This window comes from Tachyglossus aculeatus, chromosome X1 (genome assembly GCF_015852505.1).
Source record: "Tachyglossus aculeatus isolate mTacAcu1 chromosome X1, mTacAcu1.pri, whole genome shotgun sequence".
In the NCBI taxonomy this organism is placed as follows: Eukaryota; Metazoa; Chordata; class Mammalia; order Monotremata; family Tachyglossidae; genus Tachyglossus; species Tachyglossus aculeatus.
Genome location: NC_052101.1, coordinates 82,656,892 through 82,675,685, shown reverse-complemented (window position 1 = coordinate 82,675,685; position 18,794 = coordinate 82,656,892). Strand labels below are relative to the sequence as shown.

Sequence of the window (18,794 nt, the reverse complement as noted above, 5' to 3'; positions counted from 1 at the left end):
GTATCAGCCTTCTCTCTGATCTCCCATCCTTGTGTCTCTCCCCACTTCAATCCATGCTTCATGCTGCTGCCCGGATTGTCTTTGTCCAGAAATGCTCTGGGCATGTTACTCCCCTCCTCAAAAATCTCCAGTGGCTACCAATCAATCTGCGCATCAGGCAGAAACTCCTCACCCTCGGCTTCAAGGCTCTCCATCACCTTGCCCCCTCCCAACTCACCTCCCTTCTCTCCTTCTACAGCCCAGCCCGCACCCTCCGCTCCTCTGCCGCTAATCTCCTCACCGTACCTCGTTCTCGCCTGTCCCGCTGTCGACCCCCGGCCCATGTCATCCCCCTGGCCTGCAATGCCCTCCCTCTGCCCATCCACCAAGCTAGCTCTCTTCCTCCCTTCAAGGCCCTACTGAGAGCTCACCTCCTCCAGGAGGCCTTCCCAGACTGAGCCCCCTCCTTCCTCTCCCCCTTGTCTCCCTCTCCATCCCCCCGTCTTACCCCCTTCCCTTCCCCACAGCACCTGTATATATGTATATATGTTTGTACATATTTATTACTCTATTTATTTTACTTGTACATATCTATTCTATTTATTTTATTTTGTTAATATGTTTGTTTTGTTCTCTGTCTCCCCCTTCTAGACTGTGAGCCCACTGTTGGGTAGGGACTGTCTCTATACATTGCCAACTTGTACTTCCCAAGTGCTTAGTACAGTGCTCTGCACACAGTAAGTGCTCAATAAATACGATTGATTGAGTGATTGATATCCCACTGACGAACTCCGGAGAAATACAACTTTAGCTGGCAGGTTCACCTGCCAGGCTCCTCCAGCACAAACAACACGAAGGGGATTGGAATACCGCCATGATCATGGAGGCTACACAAGGACACCCACCCATTGGTGGTATGGCGGTCCCATCTGTTGCAGTCAAGAGCCAAGGCAATCATGTGCCAACAACAAAGCAGACTGTGCATAAATTAAAGCGGGGAAATAGACCCCTTTTTCCTTTGAGAAGCACAGCTATAGCTCCTCGTTTATCATATAGACCTCGGCTCACCAAATTACTCTAAAATAAGCAAAGGTAAGCATGAACCTAAAACTGTTAAGTGGAGAGTTGAACAACTGCTTAGTTTGTTCTATCAGGGTAAAAAGATAATCTAAATGTTTCAGGCCTCAAACCCCATCATCCATTTGCCTGAATTAACAATTGCCTAAACCCCACACTTCGCATACACAGCTTATTACAGAATCTTGTGTTCAGAGTATTGACCAGAGAAGGAGCGTGGCCTAGTGGAAAGAGAACAGGCCTAGGAATCAGAGGACCAGGGTTCTAATCCCTGCACTACCACTTACCCACTGTGTGACAATGGGCAAGTCACTTCACTGGGCCTCGGTTTCCTCATCTGTAAAATACAGATCCAATACCTGTTCTCCCTCCTAGACTGTGAGCCCCCTTTGAGGCAGGGACTGCATCCAATGTGATGATCTCACATCTGCCCCAGCATTTAGAACAATGCTTGATACATAGTAAGCACTTAAATACCATAATAATTACTACTGAATCTCTTGCTGTTAAAATGGAAATCTGAGATCACTATCCTGAAGTTAGAAACCTCAATCTGCTTCTCTGGAAATATTTGGACAATTTGGGCAAAACTGGGGTTTGGGCCTATGTGATCCAAGTTATGGCTTCTGCTGGACACTAGTTTTTTTTTTTAAAAAAAACTTCTTTATCCATGACACCTCAATCTTTCCTCCTCGTATCCCTCACCATCAGACTGTGGGCTCCAAAAAGTCGAGATTGGGCCAGTGGTATTTCAAGGAGCCTAATGCAGAGGTTGGCACCCCAACCAGTCACCCCGGATTGGTAAAGGGAGGAAGAACTTGGTGGGAGTCCGGGCACGTGTGGGGCAGTAGCATCCTCGGTGGGTTTCCCTTCGAGTCGGATCTGTTAAGCCTTCTGATATGGGGATACATCCCCTTCTCCACGGATCCCAGCTCCTCTTCCCGGGCTATCTGGGGGTTTCCCAGAAACAGGAGAGAGAGGAGGAATGACTCCTCCTCCTCCTCTTCCCCTCGCCGGGAGCGCATGGCTGCTAGGGACCGCGGGGCGTAACAGAGGCCACCTCGGTCCCCGCCGGCCCGGTCCAGGGCAAGGGCATTCCGAACCTCTCCTTCGTCCTCTTGCCGAGGGCCAGTCCAGGGATTTGGAGAGCTCTCCGACGTGATCGCTCCCCCGATCCCCTTTTTCCCCCTCCTCGGCAAACAAGGACAGCTGTCCGCCGCCGTACTAAGGATACTTCCCTCTCCTAGTCCGGCGCCATGCGCTGCCCCCCCCCCCCCCAACACCAGCCCCCCGGTAGGGGACCAAGCCTCCGCTCTCACCCCCTTATCACCCCTGGGGCCTGAAAGGAGGGAGAGAGGGAGGGGGACACACCTGCTCCAACGGGGAGCCGCACGCGGATCCCACGGGAAAGGGAGTGGGAAGGAGCGGGCCGCCCAAAGGGGCGGTCCCTGCGGCTTTGCGCGCCGCACTGTCCCCCTCCCCCCGTCCTGCAGCCTCGTGGAAGGCACCCCCAGGGTCCGGGGGAAAGAACTCCCCACCCGCAAATCGGGAGGGGGGGGGGATTCCTGTAGTGTTTTTCTCCTCCCCGTCCGAATTCCCGTCCTACTCTCCCGCCCCCTTCCAGAAAAAAAAGGGGAGGTGGGAGTCTGGGGTTGACTCACTTACCAGCGGTAGCAGCCCTCCGAGGCCTCCAGGGTGAAGTTGATGCGGGCTCCCCGCGTGAAAGGTAGCAGTACTTTGGGGATGTTGAGTTTGGAGGCTGCAGAGCCCGGGCACAGCACCAGAAGCAGCAGCGGCAAGAACCGGGGAAGCCCTAGAGCTTCCATCCTGCCTCCCCCCTACCACCCCACCTGATCCTTTTCTCTATGTCTCTCTTTATTTCCCCCGCTCCCACCCCCTACAATCACCCTACCCCTAGTCCCCACCCCTACGTGCCGGAGAGCTGCGGACTGAGCGCCGCCAGGGCTGCGGGTGGAAGGGCTGGAGGGGAAGAGAGCGAGGGTTTGGGAGGGGGGAGGAAAGAGAGGCGGGGGCGATCCCTCCAGATCTGAATGCAACTTCCTGGGTCGTTTTTAAGAGGGGGAGGGGTGGTGGCACCGGCTGCGGGACACTATTCTATGAGAGCTGGCGGCCAAGGCGCGCGGGCCTTACTCCCCTCCCCAACCAGACTCTGGGGGGCAGCGGCCGGAGGGATGCGTGCCTGGAGGGGGGCTAGGAGAGGTGAGAGAAATCACAGGCGATACAAAGCGCCTGGGTGGAGTGGGGAAGCCACAAGAGCCTCCGCGATCGCACGGACCTCTCCTGCCCGCCCCCTCCCCCGTTCCTCTTCGTATTGCGGTGGGCCTTCCACACCAACCCTTATTTAGGGGTGCCGGCGCTAGCCGCAGCTCCCATTATCCAGAGAAGGACGCGTGCCTCTCCCCTTAATGCTCACGAGAATCCCTGCCTGCCCACGGCGAAACAGAAGCGGTCCCTGGTCCCGGGGAGGGTAACAGAGGGGAGGCTGCAGCAGCTGCGGTGAAGGATGATGAAGCACGACAGCTGGTGGATTCTCGGGGCGGGGGCTGGGGCGAGAGTTTCTCTGGTCCCGGCGCTGCCGCTGGTACCATAGTGCGCTGGGGCCGGGGGGTGGATAGAAACCCCTAGTCCCCACGAGGGACAGGAGCCCTGGCAAACTGTACCTTAGGATCCATCCACTTTATTCCCACTTTTATTTGGATAGAGAATTTGGCCTCCTGAGAAATTTTTAGTCTGGAGAAGGTCCACCACCAATATAATAATGCTTACGGTATGTTATGTGCTTACTATGTGCCAAGCACTGTTCTAAACACTAGGGTAGATTCAAAGTAATTAGGTTGGATGTAGTCCCTGTCCCACATAGTAGTAATAATGACATTTGTTAAGTGCTTACTATGTGCAAAGCACTGTTCTAAGCGCTGGGGGGATACAAGATGATCAGGTTTTCCCACGTGGCCCATGAGGCTCACAGTCTTAATCCCCATTTGACAGATGAGGGAACTGAGGCACAGAGAAGTCAACCGACTTGCCCGAGGTCACACAGCAGACAAGTGGCGGAGCTGGGATCAGAACCCACGTCCTCTGACTCCCAAACCCGTGCTCGTGCCACTAGGTCCTGCTGCAATATCCGGTCTCTCTTGTTTTTCAATTGATTGCAGATTGACTACATGCCTATCTGTTGCCAGGCCTGGCTGACTGGGCAGAGCAATATAGCTTTGAACTAATAATTACACTTGTGGCGTTTAAGTGCTTACTATTTACTAAGTGCTGAAGTAGAGATGAGATCAGAAACAGCGTGGCTTAGTGGAAGGAGCACGGGTTTAGGAGTCGGAGGTCATGGGTTCTAATCTCGGCTCCGCTACTTGTCAGCCGCGTGACTTTGGGAAGTCACTTCTCTAGGACTCAGTTACTTCATTTGTAAAATGGGGTTTAAGACTGTGAGCCTCATGTGGGACAACCTGATTACCTTGTATCTACCCCAGTGCTTGGCACATAGTAAGTTCTTAACAAATACCATTATTATTATCATCATCAGGTTGGACACAGTCCCTGTCTCATAGGGCTCACAATCCAAGGAGAAGGGAGAGAATGGTAGCGAATGCCCATTTTAAGGATGAGGAAACTGAGGCACAGAGAAGTTAAGTGACAGGCCCAAGGTCACACAGCAGGCAAGTGGCAGAGCTGGGATCAGAACTCAAGTCCCCTGACTTCCAGGCCCATGCTCACTCCACTAGCCCACACTGCTGCTACATAGCATGCACTCAAGAAACTATTTTAAGTACTTGTGTTTTTTCACCATTTGTATTAATTCTCTTGATGTCTCACCTGTTGAAAACAGTACTTGATGGTTTAAGTCTGCTTGTTTCCAGTAGACTGCAAGCTCCTCTAGGGCAGGAACTACATCTTTTACTTCTATTGTGTGTTCCTCAACCACTTAGTAAAGTGCTCAATAAATGCTGTTGGTGATGATGGTCACTGATCGACCTGCTGAGTGCCTTATTGGCAGTGAATCAGTGTACATGTGTCTGAAAAGACAAATGTGCAATCCTTCCACTTAGTGTGTATTTCAGTGCTACCTTTTGGTTTGCCATCCAGTGCCTGACATGAGTTTTGACTCTGACTCCCAATCTGTTAGAAGTTTTGGCACAAGAAGAGCTACCCAATTCTTGAATGTTGCACATGAGTCCAAACTGCTCATCACTGCTGTTGCCTCCCATCAGGCCATCATCAAACAGAACTAAGTACTCACCCTTCCTCTCATCCCATCAGAGCAGGTTGAACTTTGGGATCATAGGCCACAATTTACCAGGGCACACAAAAGGACAAAATAAGGGGTGACAGCTAAAAGGTTAGCTAAAGACATATTTTGTATCATAACCAAGCTTGAGTTCTGGACAAGTGGTTTCTGTTTGGGGGCTGCGGGGGGATGAGGAGGGGTGGCTTCATTGCAGCATTTGTTGGTGAACACTTCATTGAGGAGGTGGAGTATCAAAAAAATTATCAAAATGATCAAAGGGAAAGGGAGGCTCGCCGGGTTTTCTAGGTATCGAGCCTGATTTGAGATAGCCATCATCCTAGTCTGCTATAGAAAGATAATAAATATGAATGGCAGTACTTCAACCATTAGAGTAACTTGTTGGCCAGTGTTGAGGGTGGAGATAGGCGAGGGATACGATGAAGATTCTTAACCCAAGAGAAGCCAGTGGGGAAAGCTTAGGTCATCCTAAGGGCAGGAAGGTGTAGAAGTTAACTTCCTGAGGGTTCAACTAAAGGACACTGGCCATCATCAGACTTTCATGACATCAATGTGCCACCAGCTCTGATCCCTCACTCTCTGGAGAAGCAAAAAGCAGCTCATGATGAGCTTGAAAATACACTCAGCATGGCTGATGTGTTACTTGAATTGAAGTGCCTTAGTAAAGTGCTACCATGCAGGGCAAACCAATCATAATGATTGCTGCCTCATGTGCTTAATGATACCAGGAAAAGAGAGAAGGGTTCTCACACATTGGTCTATCCACTGGGAACTTGATGTTAATTATAAAAGATAAAAGTTGGAAGCAGGGATGTGTTCTGAACCAACAGTGCAAAATGTTTTCAAAATTTTAATCATGATTTGGATGATGATACTTGGTCTAATTGTGATGATTGCTGCTTTTTCGCAAACAAGGTCTAAACATGCAGTCTTGCCCTACTTTTTTTCTGTTATTATATTTCACGTATTTAGAGCACCTCTCCTCTGAGGGATTGAACCAGACAGATGGCTGTTTGATTCATCCAATTAGCCTGGTGGTTATAAACCATTTAATAACAAATCCACAAACAACCCTTTCACTTGAAATGTTTTATCAGAACTAGGTAACCACTCTAAAATAAATGGGACATGATCTCGGTTTTAAAATTGGATTCCACTTCAAGCTAATTTTCCCCTGGTGTTCAGAATCACACTCAATTTTGCCATAACTTTCTTTTTCATTAAGGACTTTGACTAGAATATCTATAGAGAATTAGTGATCATTTATCTGACAATGCCAACCTGTTTGGATACACTGTGATAAGGTATTGGAAGAAAGAGTTTGTTTATGGATCAGGCATGGTACTCTGCCTCACAGGATTGTTGTGAGGGTAGAAGTGATGTAAGAATACTTTGGCAATAAAAGAACCATACCAAAGTAATAATTATTAATGATCTATCAGTGGTATTTATTGAGCACTTATTATGTACAGACCACTGTACTATGCTCTTGGGAGAGTATAATATACCAGAGTTGGTAGACACATTCCTTGTCCACAAAGAGCTTACAGTCTAGAGGGGGAGACAGACATTAAAATAAATTATGGATGTATATATGAATACTAGGGGCCTTAAGGGGTGAGTAAGGGGTACAGATCCGATTGCAAGGGTGACACCGAAGGGGGAGGGAGTAGGGGAAATGGGGGTTTAGTTGTGGAAAGCCTGTTGTAGATGTGATTTTAATAAGGCTTTGAACGTAGAGAATGATGATCTCTTTTTTTTAATGGCATTTATTAAGCACTTACTATGTGCAAAGCACTGTTCTAAGCGCTGGGGAGGTTACAAGGTGATCAGGTTGTCCCACGTGGGGCTCACAGTCTTAATCCCCATTTTACAGGTGAGGTAACTGAGGCACAGAGAAGTTAAGTGACTTGCCCAAAGTCACACAGCTGACAATTGGCAGAGCCGGGGTTTGAACCCATGACCTCTGACTCCAAAGCCCAGGCTCTTTTCCACTGAGCCACGCTGCTTCTCTAAGATAGTCTCTTAGATATGAAGGGAGAGTAAGTTCTAGGCCAGTGGCAGGATGTGGGTGAGGGGTTGGCATTGAGATATAGATGAGATTAAGGTACAGTGAGTAGGTTGGCATTAGAGGAGCCAAGTGAGCATGCTGCTTTATAGTAGGAAATTAGGAAGGGGGCAGGATTGTTGAGTGCTTCAAAGCCAATGGAAAGGAGTTTCTGTTTGATGTACAGGTAGATGGGCAAACACTGGAGGTTCTTGAGGAGTGGAGAAACATGGACTGAACTGTTTTGTAGAAAAATGATCTGGGCAGCAGAGTGAAGTATGGACTGGAGTGGGGAGAGACAGGAGGCAGGGAAGTCAGTGAGGACGTTGATGCAGTAGTCAAGGCAGGGTAGGATAATCAATCACTCAGATTTATTGAGCATTTACTGAGTGCAGAGCACTCAGTCATTCGGATTGAAAGGAAGGGAAGGATTTTTAGCAATGTGAAGGTTAACCTGACAGGATTTGGTGACAGATTCATTCATTTTCAATTGTATTTGTTGAATGCTTACTGTGTGCAGAGCACTGTATTAAGTTCTTGTGAAAGTACAATACAACAATAAACATTCCCTGCCCACAACGAGCTTACAGTCTAGAGGTGGGAAGACAGATATCAATTCAAATAAATAGAATTACCGATATGTACATAAATGCTGTGGAGCTGGGAGGAGGGAAGAGTCAAGGGAGCAAGTCAGGGCGATGCAGAAGGGAGTGGGAGATGAGGAAAAGTGGGGCTTAGTCTGGGAAGGCCTCTTGGAGATGTGCCTTCAATAAGGCCTTGAAGTAGAGGAGAGTAATTGTCTGTCGGATTTGAGGAGGGAGGGTGTTCCAGGCCAGAGGCAGGATGTGGGCTGGGAGCAGCAGCGAGACAGGTGAGGTCGAGGCACAGTGAGAAGGTTAGCACCAGAGGAGTGAAATTTGTGGGCTGGGTTGGAGGAGGAGAGTAGCAAGGTGAAGTAGGAGGGGAGAAGGTGATGTAGTCCTTTAAAGCCAATGGTGAGGAGTTTTTGTTTGATGTGGAAGTGGATGGGCAACCACTGGAGTCTTTTGAGGAGCGGGTTGACATGTCCTGAATGTTTTTGTAGAAAAATGATCCAAGCACCAGAGTGAAGTATGGACTGGAGTGGGGAGAGGCAGGAGGCTGGAAGGTCAGCAAGGAGGCTGATACAGTAATCCAGGAAGGATGGGATGAATAATTGTATTAATGTGGTAGCAGCTTGGATGGAGAGGAAAGGGTGGATTTTAGCGATGTTGTGAAGGGGGGGACCGACAAGATTTAGTGACAGGTTGACTCTGTGGGGTTAAAGGAGAGAGATGAGTCAAGATAATGCCAAGGTTATGGACTTGTGAGACAGGGAGGATGGTCGTGCCATATACAATGATGGGAAAGTCAGGGGGAGGAGCGGAGTTTGGGTGGGAAGATGAGGAGTTCTGTTTTGGACATGTTAAGCTTGAGGTGTCAGTGGGACATCCAAGTAGAGATGTCCTGAAGGCAGGAGGAGATGCAGACCTGGAGAGAGGGAGAGAGATCAGGGCTGGAGATGTAGATTTGGGTATCACCCATATAGAGGTGGTAGTTGAAGCCATGGGAGTTAATGAGCTCTCCAAGGGAGTGGGTGTAGATGGAGAATAGAAGGCGGTCCAGAACTTAAGACAACTCGCTCAAGGAGTTTGGAGAAGAATGGTAGGAGGGAGATAGGGTTATAACTGGAAGGAGCCTTGGGGTCAAGGGAGAGTTTTTTGTTAGGATAGGGCATGTTTGAAAGCAGTTGGAAAGAAGTCATTGGAAAGTGAAGGGTTGAAAATAGTGGTCAGGGAGGGAAGAAGGGAGGTGGCAAGTGTTGTGATATGGTGTGAAGGGATGGGGTTGGAGGGGTAGATGGAGGGGGGTGGATTTTGAGAGGAGGCAGGAGGTCTCCGCTTGAGATACTGCTGGGAAAGGTGGGAGAGTCAAAGAAGGGGCAGGAGCAGGGAGGGATTAGAGAGGTGCAGGAAGGGATTAGAGAGGATCAGGGGAGATTTTAGTTAGATCATGCCTTATGGTTTCAATTTTATTGATAGAATATGTGACCAGATCATTAGGGGCAAGAGATGGGGGAGGCGGGAGGATGGGGGGGTTTCAGAAGGGAGTTGAATGTCTGAAACAGCTGGAACAGGCAATGGGCATGGGAGTCAGTAAAGATGGAGAAATAATGTTGCTGAGCAGAGAAGAGGGCAAAGTTAACATATTACTTTTCAATTATTATGATTATTATCATTCTTCATGTGAATGTTCCCTAAGGGTTTTTTTTAAAAAAGGCAACCCCTGTATTATAGGAAAACTGGTTGTACAACCAACCCTTCATTATCCCTACCAGTGGTGGCAAAGAGTATAGATAACTGAAATCCAAAGATAATCCAAGAACATGTTAACTGCTCATCTTTAAATGTTCCTACCAAGTGGTATAAGAGGAGTAAATTTCAGAGTTGATGGACTGATTTGCAAAAAGTCTTCAAACATTGTGCCCCCCACCCAAATCCATTTGGCCACGGAATTTTCAATGCTCTCGGCAGTCATGGATGCAATGAACTCTTCCTACTAATACCTCAGCTCTCCCTGGCCATAATCATTACCAGTGAAAGCATAAGAATAAAAGCAGTGCCATTAGTGGCCTGGCCAACGTGCCATCCAGTTTTGTATCTGACCGTGGCGACAGGATGTTTGGAGAAGAAGCATGATTGTTGTCCTTTTCATCCTTCTTACTCTAACTAATCTTACCCCAGGGACTGCTGGTGAAACTGCTTGAGAAACTATATGATCAGCATGGCGTAATGGATAGAGCCCGAGCCTGGGAGTCAGAAGGTCATGTTCTAATCCTGGCTCCACCACATGCCTGCTGTGTGGGCTTGGGTAAGTCACTTCACTTTTCTGGGCTTCAGTTACCTCATCTGTAAAATGGGAATTGAGACGGTGAGCCAAACGTGGGACAGGGACTTGTCCAACCTGATTTGCTTGTATCCAGCCCCAGGGCTTAATACAGTGCTTGCACATAGTAAGTGCTTAACAAATACTACATTAATTCTTACTATTATTATTATCCACCCCAGCACTTAGTACAGTGCTTGGCACATAGTAAGTGCTTACCAAATACCATCATTATTATTATTATTCTGGGGTAGGCCCACATCTCACAGACCTGATCTCATTTTGGTTTTTGTCATCAGCATCAGCTTCACCCAAGTTGTCCCCCTAAGACCTTTATACAAGCTGAGCTGCTAGCCAGTGAGTCTCACAGGACCCAAGACCACAGGGCTGCGTTGAGCCACCACAGAGCCAAAACCCAGTTTGGCTCAGACAAAACTTTCCCCAAGTCAACTGTCCTTCCCTTCTTATTGTGTGGCTAACTAGCGAAGAAGAAAAGTCAAGACAAAGGACAAATTAAAGTAACTTGTCTTTTTTGCTGCTGCAGCAGCAGCTTCCAACTGTGCTCTGGATCAATGGGGCTGAAGGTAGAGGGTTCCAGATCTGCAATGTAAGATCACAAATGGAGGTCACCACTAGCATTTTTAACCTCTCCCCTGTCCAAACGTAGCTCTGACTTCAGACACACCCTCCCCTCCTTGACCATTTTGGACAGCAACTGACCAGTTGGGTAGTGAGTGCTCAAGAGCAGGGATGGTGGTTAAAATTGCCTTGGGAGTCCTGTTTGTTGGCTTTCCTTGGAGCCTGGGTTTTCAACTTATACCACTGGTTAGAAAGAAATGGGAACAGAATGTGTTTGCTTCATTAAGAAACATTGTGATTTTGGATTTTTACTTTTTGAACTGTGGATGGGTTTGCCCCATGTAGATCAAGTCACTATGTTTCCTCTTGTTGTAGCAGATAGAACTGCTCTGGGTGGCACCTGTCAATCAGTGGTATTTGAGTGCTTACTGTGTGCAGAGCACGGTATCAAGTGCTTGGGGGAGTACAATGCAACGAGTTGGTAGACATACTCCCTGCCTCACAAGCAGCTTACAGTCTAGAGGACCTGTGAGGTAAAGTCTTTGATCAACTAGGTTTCTTGTTGGATGCCATGGTTCCCAAATGGCGAAGAATTTTGGTGGAAAAATTAGTTCTCTTTGAGAGACAATTAAGAGAAGTTGATAGACTGAGGGGAGGGACAGGGGAGGAAACATCAGCAAAATGAGTGCAAATAAGAGCAGTCTGCATTCACTAGTAATTTACTTTCAGTGTGTTTGGACACTATTTACTTTATTGTGACATTGTGTTACAGTATCAGCTGAGACCATTGTAACCCCCAGGAATCCAGCATAAGGTTATCACTTGCAGAACTGATTCAGAGTTCCCTCTTTGTGCCTTAATTTCTCCTTCTCCAGGCATATTAGACACTCTTTTACTCCCCTGGTCCCCATCAAGTGGGATGGACCAGCTAATATTTACATAGTGATTTGAGATCCTTGATATAATAGACAAATCATTATATAGAGTACATTATGTTTAAAATCAGATGCCAAATTTTAATTGCTCACTGCAACTTCAATTTTATTTAGCAGGATAATGATAATAATTTTGGTATTTAAGTGCTTATTACGTATCAAGCATCTTAGTGGGTGCTGGAGTAGACACAAGATAGTCTGGTCGGACACAGTCCCTGTCCAGCGTGGGGCTGTTTGTCTGAGGGGGAGGGAGAACAGATATTTTATCCTCATTTTACAGGACGAGAACACTGAGGCACAGATAAGTGAAGTGACTTGCCCAAAATCATGGAGGCAGAATTACAACTCAAATCCTCTGATTCCCAGGCTTGTGTTCTTTCCACTAATAATAATAATTAAGGCATTTGTTAAGCACTTACTATGTGCCAAGCACTGTTCTAAGCACTGGGGTAGGTACAAGGTAATCAGGTCATCCCATGTGGGGCTCACAGTCTCAAGTCTTAGAGAAGCAGCGTGGCTCGGTGGAAAGAGCATGGGCTTTGGAGTCAGAGGTCATGGGTTTGAATCTCGGCTCTGCCGCTTGTCAGCTGTGTGACTTTGGGCAAGTCACTTAACTTCCCTGTGCCTCAGTTCTGTCATCTGCAAAATGGGGATTAAGACTGTGAGCCCCCCATGGGACAACCTGATCACCTTGTAACCTCCCCAGTGCTTTGCACATAGTAAGCGCTTAATAAATGCCATTATTATTATTACTACTAATAATAAGTCATCATCACACTACACAATGATACTTTCCTGGGGGACCATCTTCACTTAAGAATGCTACATGTAGACTATTGCCATTCCAAATTTATGTGCATACATCTTGAGTCTTGCTTTCTTTGGGCTCCTTGATGCCCCCCCTCCCCAGTTTCTCCCCAAATCATACAGACCCTTCTTACTGTCTTCAAGGCTCTATATCAGCTCTCTCCTTCTTACATTTCATCTCTTTTCTGCTACCCCCAGTTCACATTCTTCGTTCCTCCCAAGCTAAACTTCTAACTTTACCTTGCTGTCCACTCTCCTGCCTCCCATCCATTGTGTACAACCTCTCCCCTGCTTGGAATTCCCTCACCCCTCAAATCCATCAACTCTTGGTCCTCCCCACCTTCAAAATCCTCATAAAAACCCACCTCCTTTGACAGTATTCGCTATCTAAGTCCCAACTCCCTGGGTAGATGTTGGATTTGGAGAGGGAGGGAGCTCCAAACTGAGGGAACAGTGTGAGTGAAGGGATGAAGGCAGGAAAGTTGAGCATGAGGTACAGTTTGAAGATTTCATTCATTCATTCAGTCGTATTGAGTGCTGTACTAAGAGCTTGGGAAGTACAATTCAGCAACAAATAGAGACAATCCTTGCCCACAACGGGCTCACAGTCTAGAAACGGACTCACACTCTTTCCTTGGGAGGGCAACAAGTTGGGAAATAGTGAGCAAAGAGAGCAGATATGTAGGGAAGGGTGAGCTTCAGTTTCAATAGCTTCCTCCCATAATGCTAATGAAGCACTGTTACAGAAGCAGTAATTGCAGGTGTAGAGAATGAGAGGATGGCTAGCTTGAAATAGAAGGTCACAGCCACAGAAAGCCAGTGGTTTCTCAAAAGTGTTTGCCATGATAAGCAAAAATGGGATATATATATATATCAAATACATACATATATATCATATTCAGAATGGACACACCAAACTGGGACTAGCAAGGGAATCCCAGATAGATCAGAAAGGGTCTGGTGAATGGTTGGGGTTGCAAAAGTCAATGTCTAGGCCATGTCCATGAAACCACTCCATCAAATTTGAAGTATCAACGGCCTGGGACCTCCACAGAAGAGATCCTGCTCCTAATCCCCCTCCCCCCTGCAATTTCTAAACTGAGTACCATACTAGGAGGGATATGCCAAGTAATCCCATGTTAAAAGGGTTTATCACACTAGAATTTCAATAATGTCTGCTTGGTCTTATTGCAAAATTGTGCAGTAAGTTTATTATGAACTGGTCAGATAAATTGGAAAACTAATATTTAAATTGATTTTGAAAATATTTCACTTGACAATAGCAAAGATGTGTTTGCTATTGCCAGTTGTTTCAGATACTTAACTCCCTTCCCAAACCCCCTCCTCCAGTGATCTGACCACGTACTTTATTGAGAAAATTGAAATGATCAGGCATGATCTCCCTAAAATCTTCCCAGCTCTCCTCCAGTCCCTTCCTCCTTCTGTCCGTTTTCAACTGTCCCATATTTCCCAGCAGTATTTCAAGAGGAGACCTCCTGCCTTTTCTCAAAATCCATCCCCTCCACCTGCGCCTCCATCTGCACATCTGACCCCATCCCTTCACACCTTAAAGTACTTGCCCCCTCCCTTCCTCCCTCCTCAACGACCATCTTCAACTGTTCACACTCCAATGCTTTCAAACATGCTCATGTCTTCCAATATCCTAAAAAATCCTCCCTTGACCCCATGGCTCCCTCCAGTTATCATTGCCCCATCTCCCTCCTACATTCCTCTCCACCGGTCTACACCTGCTGTCTCTCTCCCTCCTCTCCAAGAGTGTCTCTCCTTGACCACCCCCGGTTTGTCTTCCATTCCCTTTACCCCACAGAAACCACCCTCTCAAAGTTCACTAGTGATCTTCTTGTCAAATCCAATGGCTTCTACTCCATCTTAATCCTCCTCGACCTCTCAGCTGCCTTCTTCTGAAGCAGCGTGGCTCAGTGGAAAGAGCATGGGCTTTGGAGTCAGACATCATGGGTTCAAATCCCGGCTCCACCAACTGTCAGTTGTGTGACTTTGGGCAAGTCACTTAACTTCTCTGTGCCTCAGTTACCTCATCTGTAAAATGGGGATTAAAACTGTGAGCCCCCCTTGGGACAACCTGATCACCTTGTAACCTCCCCAGCGCTTAGAACAGTGCTTTGCACATAGTAAGCGCTTAACACATACCATTATTATTATTATTATTCACTGTCAACCACCCTCTTCTTCTGGAAACATTATCCAACCTTGGCTTCACTGACACGATCCTCTCCTGGTTCTCCTCTTATCTCACTGGCCGCTCATTCTCAGTCTCCTTCATGGGATCCTCCTCTGCCTCCCACCCTCTAACTATGGGCGTCCCTCAAGGCTCAGTTCTGGTTCCCCTTCTATTCTCCATCTACACCCACTCCCTTGGAAAATCATTCATTCCCATGGCTTCAAGTACTATTTCTAGACAGATGATTCCCAAATCTATATCTCCAAACCTCATCTCTCTCCTCCTCTGCAGTCTCGCATTTCCTCTTGCTTTCAGGACATCTCTTCTTGGATGACCTACGAACAACTCAAACTTAACGTGTTCAAAACAGAACTCCTGAGGAAGGGAAGATCTCTTTATATACAGCTGGGAAGGAGGAGGATGTGGACTTGCAGATGGAGAATGTTGAGAAGGTGAAAGTGGCCCTTGGGGAAATTCATGTTTCACCTCTGTCATTATCTACCTGTCCACTTTCCCCCTTCTTGTCCCTTCCTCTCACCCCAAAGCCTTTCTTCTTCAACTTTTCCCCCTTCCTCCTTGCACTCCTTCCTCCCTCCTTACCTACTCCCCTTTTCTCCTTCCTACCCCACCTCTATCTTCAGTTGTCATCCAGGGACTCACTCTTCTGTTTTCTCCCAACTGTTCCCTGCTAAGTCACATTTTGGGGGGCTACATTGCGATATAAAGAGTTTCTTCTTTCCCCTTTGTTTTTAATAACCCCATGCCACCTTACCATAGGACAGTTATGCAGCTGTTTGCCATTCTCCTCACATATTCTATCCAACAAAGAGGTGATAAGATATGGCTGATAATAATGATGGTATTTATTAAGTGCTTACTGTATGTCAAGCACTGTTCTGAGCCCTGGGGCAGATATAATCAGGTTGGACACAGTCCCTGTCCCACCTGGGACTCACAATCTTAATCCCCACTTTACAGATGAGGTAACTGAGTCCCAGAGATGTGAAGTGATTTGCTCAAGTTCACACAGCAGACAAATGGGGGAGTGCGGATTAGAACCCAGGTCCTTCTGTCTCCCAGGCCTGTGGTCTATCCACTAAGCCTAGTTTTCTTTCGATGCGGTTGGACTGATTGGGTTCCAGTACTTCATTGTTTATGATCCCATCTGGGAGTTAGAGGATATAGGTTTTAATCTCAGCTCTGCCACTTGTCTGCTGTGTGACTTTGGACAAGTCATTTAACTTCCTTATCCTTCAGTTTCCTCATCTGTAAAAATGGGGATTAAATCCTACTTCCTCCTACCAAGACTGTGAGCCCCATTTGAGACAGGGACTGTATCCAAACTGATAACCTTCTATCTACTATAACGTTTAATAGTATTAAATACAATAATAATAATCTTCTGATGCTAAGAGTTGCATGTAGGTGATATTGATGTCAGATGTGACACCTGAGGTAGAGAAGCAGCCTGGCTTAGTGGAATGAGCAAGGGCTTGTGAGTCAGAGGTCATGGGTCCTAATTCCGGCTCTGCCACTTGGCAGCTGTGTGACTTTAGGCAAGTCGCTTAACTTCTCTATGCCTCAGTTACCTCATCTGTAAAATGGGGATTAAGACTGTGAGCCCCACGTGGGTCAACCTGGTTACCTTGTATCTACCTCGGCACTTAGAACAGTGCTTGGCACATAGTAAGCACTTAACAAATGCCATTATTATTATTATTATTATTATATTATTATCCAGGTTTCATAGCAATAGTTGCTGTATATACCTTAGGTCTAATTAAGGGCTTAGTACAGTGCTCTACACATAGTAAGTGCTCAATAAATATGATTGAATTAATCTGAATCTTAAAGCCATGTTATCATTATTATTATTATTAAGCACTTACTATGTGTCGCTGTTTTAAGTGCTGGGGTAGATATGAGTTAATTAGGTTGGACACAGTTCCTGACCCACATTGGGGCTCACAGTCTTAGTAGGAGAGAGAACAGAAGACCTGAGACACAGAGCTGTTAAGTGACTTGCCCAAGGTCACTCAGCAAGCATTTGACAGAGCCGGGATTAGAACCCAGGTCCTCTGACTCCCAGGCCCATGCTCTTTCCACTAGGCCATACTGCTTCTCAAGTTAATCAGGTTGGACACAATCCCTGTCCCACATGGGGTTCACAGTCTAAGGTTAGTGTCACACTGTCTCCCAAAGGGCATTTTAGCTTCTTGTCTGTGTTTCCTACTTCGTTATCTATCTGCATAATTGGACAGTTGTGCTCTCCAGGTGTCAGACTGCAGTGAATGCTTTCATCTCTTTGTCGTCCATGGAGATCCTTGGCTGTAAACAGGGCTTTTTTTTTTAAAGTATAGGCTGATTCATAACCCCAGTCTTCTTCGGTCACCCACCCTAGCAGTCAAGGATATCTGTTTACTTATTCCCCTTATTTATTCATTTTTGTCTTGCTTTTGGTTTTTATCAGTTGTATCTATACTTTGTCTTGTCTTATTGTTCATCTTCTCCTGTCAACCTCATTAGATTGAAAGCTCCTTGAGGTTAGGAGAAGTGTCTGTCTTCTACTTTGATGGCACATTCCCTAATGCCAAATACAGAATTCTGCAAACAGTAGACACTCAGTAAGTACTGATGATGATCAAGAGGATGATCACTCAATCACCATTCTCCCTCCTCCTCAACTACCTTCTCCTACTATGTATAGATACTCTGTGTTCCTTTCAAATCAACCTATTCACTGTGCCTTTCTCTCATCTCTCCCACTACCAATCTCTTGCTCATGCCTCCCTGCTGCTTGAAACTCCCAAACCTATATCTTCAGATACAGTAGAGAAGCAGCGTGGTTTAGAGGAAAGCGCATGGGCTTGGGAGTCAGAGATTACGGGTTCTAATCCCGGCTCCCCCACTTATCGGCCGTGTGACTTTGGGCAAGTCACTTAACTTCTCTTTGCCTCAGTTACCTCATATGTAAAATGGGGATTAAGATTGTGAGCCCCACGTGGGACAACCTGATCACCTTGTATCCCCCCAGCACTTAGAACAGTGCTTTGCACATAGTAAGCGCTTAATAAATGCCATCATTATTATTATTATTCAAGAGTCCACAACTCTCTCCATCTTTAAACCTCTTCTGAATCGCGTCTCCACTAGAAGACTAGCGGAGACCTTCCCTGACAATCTCTACACCTTAGTTCTCCCAACTAACATTTCGGCCTTTCCATGCCACCTATGTATTTAAGTCAGCCAGTCAATCAGTCATACCTATTGAGAGCTTACTGTGTGCAGAATACTGTACTAAGAGTTCGTGAGAGTACAATATAACAGACACAGTCCTTGCCCACAAACGAGCTTACAGTCACAACCTACATACCACTTGTATATATCATATATACTGTTTTGTTTGCTCCTATCTGTAACTGTGTCTGGTTCCCATACTAGATTATAAAGTCTTTAAGGGCAGAGATCATGTCTATTACTTCTATTATACTCTCTCAAGTAGGCACTCAGTAAATGCTATTGACAGATTGGTTGGTTGGTTTCTCCCACTCTAGAGGTGACTGAGGTAAATGGTAGCCAGAGAGAAATGGTTCAAAGCAAATGAGAACCAATGTGTAAAGCTCTAAAAGCTTGCAAACAGATTCTTCCCATTTAATGCTTTCACTGTGTACATAGAATTTAGTACTGACCACTAAGTATGATATACTGAAACAGCCAGGTAATGGAAACAGGAAGCACAGGGAACATCTTTAAGTACTTATGGTACGGTCAAGATTGTCAATTCCACATTATTCATATTCATAGCTCTCAGTGGCATTATCTTCAAATACAAAGCTTAACTGTGTGTGTGTGTGCACACATTTATAGCTAGATATTGAGATGTATAACAATGTTAATTTTAGTGGAGCCATATCAACAGGCCCAAGTAACATAAATAACTTTATATCCTTCATAACTGTCCATTGCGTAAGCTGTTTGTTTCATCCTCATTTG

The 18,794-nt window shown here is 46.3% G+C and overlaps 2 protein-coding genes across 2 annotated transcripts in view; one reads left to right on the top strand and one right to left on the bottom strand.

Annotated features, from left to right (window-relative positions):
- NUP210 (nucleoporin 210) overlaps positions 1–2,882 on the bottom strand; it is a 154,105-nt gene extending 151,223 nt beyond the window's left edge. The window contains exon 1 of the mRNA XM_038740819.1: positions 2,722–2,882. Within this exon, the coding sequence (XP_038596747.1) occupies positions 2,722–2,882 (161 nt within the window). The remainder of the gene's footprint in view (positions 1–2,721) is intronic.
- HDAC11 (histone deacetylase 11) overlaps positions 2,764–18,794 on the top strand; it is a 102,866-nt gene continuing 86,835 nt past the window's right edge. Inside the window, exon 1 of the mRNA XM_038740818.1 lies at positions 2,764–2,782. The gene's annotated coding sequence lies outside the window, so the exon portion shown is untranslated. The remainder of the gene's footprint in view (positions 2,783–18,794) is intronic.